At 43.7% G+C, this 4,239-nt stretch overlaps 1 protein-coding gene across 2 annotated transcripts in view; it reads right to left on the reverse strand.

Annotated features, from left to right (window-relative positions):
• The window catches only part of Ttc9c (tetratricopeptide repeat domain 9C), a 13,345-nt gene that overhangs the window by 4,889 nt on the left and 4,217 nt on the right, over nt 1-4,239 (reverse strand). Inside the window, exon 3 of one of the 2 annotated variants that reach the window (XM_029565599.1) lies at nt 1,863-2,045. In XM_029565599.1, the coding sequence (XP_029421459.1) occupies nt 1,863-2,045 (183 nt within the window). The remainder of the gene's footprint in view (nt 1-1,862; nt 2,046-4,239) is intronic. The other variant, XM_029565600.1, reaches the window with a different exon arrangement.

The raw sequence follows: 4,239 nt of genomic DNA on the forward strand, positions 1-4,239 counted from the left end.
CAGAAAGAGGAAGAGTTGTCTATAAATACATATGCCTATTAAAGCGTAAATATTTCTTTAAAATTTTTATTTATGGGGCTGGAGATGGCTTAGCACTTAAGAGCACTGACTGCTCTTGCAGAGGACCTGGGTTCCATTCCCAGCACCCACATGGCAGCTAACAACCATGCATAACTCCAGATCCAGGGAGATCTGACACCTTCTGACCTCCGTGAGCACTTCACAACATGGGTGAACGTACACACATGCAAGCAATACACTCATTCACATAAAATTTAAAACTAATAAAGTTCATGGTTTGTGCACTTACATAAAATGAAAATAATAAAATTTAAAAAAATATTTTTTCATTTTATGTAAGTGCACAAGCCATGAACTGGCAAGATGGTTCAGCAGGTACAGGTGCTTACCACCAAGCCTGACAAATATGTTCAAACCCCAGAACTAACATGGTGGAAGGGGAGAACGAACTCCTTCAAGTTATCCTCTGACCCCTAGATGTGCTGTGCAAGCATGTACCCTAGCCCATCCTCACATAAGATAAAACAATAATAATAAATAGAAAACTAAAAAAAACAGACCCCCCCAGATATGGAAGACTTTCATTTATATACCTTTGCATATGTTTTTTCTTTCTTTTTTGTTTATTAATATTTTATTTTATTTATTTATTTTTTGGTCTTTTTGAGACAGGGTCTCCCTGTAGCCCCAGCTGTCCTGGAACTCATTATGTAGACCAGGCTGGCCTTGAACTCACAAAGATCCACCTGCCTCTGCCTCCCGAGTGCTGGGATTAAAGGTGTGTACCACCACGCCCGGCGTATTATTTTATTAATTTATTTTATTTTACATGTATGAGTGTATTGCCTGCACATAAGTAAGTGCACCTGTGTGGTGCAATGCTGAGGAGGACAGAAGAGGCAATAAGATCCCCTGGAACTCGAGTTACAGGCCATTATTAGCTGCCATGTGGGTGCTGGGATTCAAATCCGGGTCTTCTGCAAGAACCACCAGTGTTCTTAATCACTAAGCCATCTCTCCAGCCCCTCTTTTTTCTTTTTATTATATGTGTATGAGTATAGTGCCTTCATGTAAATGTACCCATGTTGTACAATGCCCGTGGAGGTCAGACAAGGGCATCAGATTCCCCTGGAAATGGAGTTACTAGCCACCATGTGGGTGGGTACTGGGAATCAACCCAGGTCCTCTGCAAGAGCAGCTAGTGCTCTTAACTGCTAAGCCATCTCTCCAGCCCTTTCTTTTTCTTTTTTTGAGACATGTAACCCAGGTCATCCTCAAATTCACTATGTAGCTAAGGATAACCTTGAACTTCTGATCCTCTTGCTTCACTTCTCAAGTGCTAGGATTACAGGCAAGGGCCACGATACATGGTTTTATGCAGTGTTGGGGATGAACAGTGCTTTGTACATACTAAGCAAGCACTCTACCAATTGAGCTATATCCCCAGGCCTTTTTTTTCTTTTTGGTATTTTTGGAGACAGGGTCTCCCTGTAGCCCCAACTGACCTGGAACTCAGTATGTAGACCAAGCTGGCCTCGAACTCACAGAGATCCTCCTGTCTCTACCTACTGAGTGCTGGGACTAAAGGCATATGCCATCATGCCCAGCTCATTTTTTTATGACGTATGTGTATGTATATATATATATATATATATATACACATATGTGAAAACTATACATAATACTGGGTATGCATGTGATAGTTCAAAACAGGTATACAATGTGTAATGATCAGACCAGTGCAATTAACATTTCCATCTCCTCAAACATGGATGACTTCTTAGTGACAGCAAAATCATTTTACTTGTGCTCACCACTCAATGCCCCTCGCACTCACTCACCTTTAGGCTGCCTACTGACAGCAGCCAGCAGGTACTGCTGAGCCTGGTCATAGTCCTGCAGATGGAAGAAGGCTACTCCAGCCCGATACAAGGCCTTGGCATTATCAGGTTGTTGGTCCAGGACTTTTTGACTGTATTCCCTCACTCGTTCGTAGTTCACTGGCTCCATCTGGAGGAGACAGGCTGATGGGCCAAATTAAAGGTGGAGAGAAGGAGGGCTGTATTATAGGAGATCCCACTGGCTAGCTCAGGGTAGTCCATCCCCCCCACTTCCCTTCTTTACCTAAAGCTGAAGTGTCTATCATGTCCATGCCCTCTTCTAAGCACTGTAGATACAAAAAGCTTGGACCTGCCCAGGCATGGTGGCACATGCCTTTAATCCCAGCACTCAGGAGGCAGAGGCAGGTGGATCTCTGTGAGTTCAAGGCCAGCCTGGTCTACATAGTGAGTTCCAGGACACCTGGGGCCACGGGGAGACCCTGTCTCAAAAAACAAAAAAAAAACGAAAAAACAAAAACCAACCAAACAAACAAACCAAAAAGCTTGGACCTACAAGATAGCTCTGTGGGTAAAGGCACTTGCCACCAAGCCTAAGACAGGAGTTCAATCCCTTGGGGACACATGGTAGGAGAGAACTGACTTCCACAAGTAGTCCTCTGACCTCCACATGTGCACAGAGTCATGTGAACATGCACACATATTCACACAGTAAATGTAAAACTTTCTGAAAAAGAACAGACTTCAAATTTTTATTTAAAACTCTCAAGCATGGCATGGTGGTGCACACCTGGAACCCTAGCACTTCAGAGGTAGAGGCGGGAGGATCAGGAGTTCAAGGTCATTCTCGCCTACACAATTCAAACCTAATCTGGGCTACATGAGACACTGTCTCAAACTCTCCTGTGGACCCGGCCCTGCCACCTTTCTCCCCTCTTTTTGGTGCTTGGGATCAAATCAAACTCTTCTACCTCTTGTACCCAGTGCTCTCTGTCTTCAACTCCACAGTTCTTGCTTGCGCTGAACTTGGAGATGTCTCAGTAGTTAAGAGCACTGGCTGCTCTTGCAGAAGACCCAGGTTTGGTTCCCAGTACCCAAATAGCTGCTAACAACTGTATGTAACTCCAGTTCTAGGTGATCCAACACAGTCTTCTAACCTCTGTGGGCACTGCATGACATGGGTACACTTCCATACATGCAGGCAATACCCTCATACACATAATATTGTTTAAAAAATGAAGCTAACTTCTGGAAACTGGGGATATAGATAAGAGGCAGAATGTTTGCCTAGCATGAGTGAGGCCCTGGGCTCAATTCCCACCACCACACATAGGCATACAGGCGCACACACACAGACACAGAGATACACACACATTGTGACTTTTGAGTCATTATCAGTCACTCAAAGAAGAGAACATTCTAACTCAAGAGAAAAAAAAAGCCATTAAAGCCTAAAGGTGGAAACATGCTGTGAGCATCTGATGTATGGAATCATAACGCTGGGCACTGTGAGCAAGGGTCAGCATGGATTTCCTCCTAAACGTAGTAAGAGGATACCCAAGGGTTTTAGGTAGGGACATTTTCTGATTTATCAAAAAAAAAAAAAAGGGTAATGGGCGGGCTGGAGAGATGGCTCAGCAGTTAAGAACACTGACTGGTCTTGCAGAGGACTTGGGTTCAGTTCCCAGCACCCACATGGCGGCTACAAACTGTCCTTAACTCCAATTCCAGGGGAATCTGAAACCCTCTTCTGAGCTCTGCGGCATTGCATGACACGGGTGCACTTACATGCAAGCAATACACTCATACACATAAAATAAAAATAAAAAAAATATTAAAAAAAAAAAAGGATAATGATGAAGTACCTTGAAAATTTTTTGTGAAGAGGAGAGATGCTATAAACTACCCAATATGTTATAAGCATTAGGTAAATGAACTGCTAATTCAGTGAAAATAAAATGCTTTTGAGTCTTACTATGGAGCCCGGCAAGAGCTTCAATTCTTAATTGCAGAATTCTGTTCCTTGTTAAAAAATAGAAAATAGCGCAGGGCGTGGTGGCGCATGCCTTTAATCCCAGCACTCGGGAGGCAGAGACAGACAGATCTCTGTGAGTTCAAGGCCAGCCTGGTCTACATAGTGAGTTCCAGGACAGCTGGAGCTACAGGGAGACCCTGTCTCAAAAAAGACCAAAGAAAAAAAAAGAAGAATTGAAGCTCTGAGCTGGGTGTGGTGGTGCATGCCTTAAATCCTGGTGCTCAGGAGGCAGAGGCAGGCGGATCTCACAGGAGTTCAAGGTCAGCATGGTCTACATAGTGAGTTCCAGGATAGCTGGGGCTCCAGGAAGACCCTATCTCAAAAAAAAAAAAAAAAAAAAAAAAA

The sequence above is a fragment of the Nannospalax galili genome, unplaced genomic scaffold (assembly GCF_000622305.1).
Source record: "Nannospalax galili isolate Female #2095 unplaced genomic scaffold, S.galili_v1.0 scaffold818, whole genome shotgun sequence".
Classification (NCBI taxonomy): Eukaryota; Metazoa; Chordata; class Mammalia; order Rodentia; family Spalacidae; genus Nannospalax; species Nannospalax galili.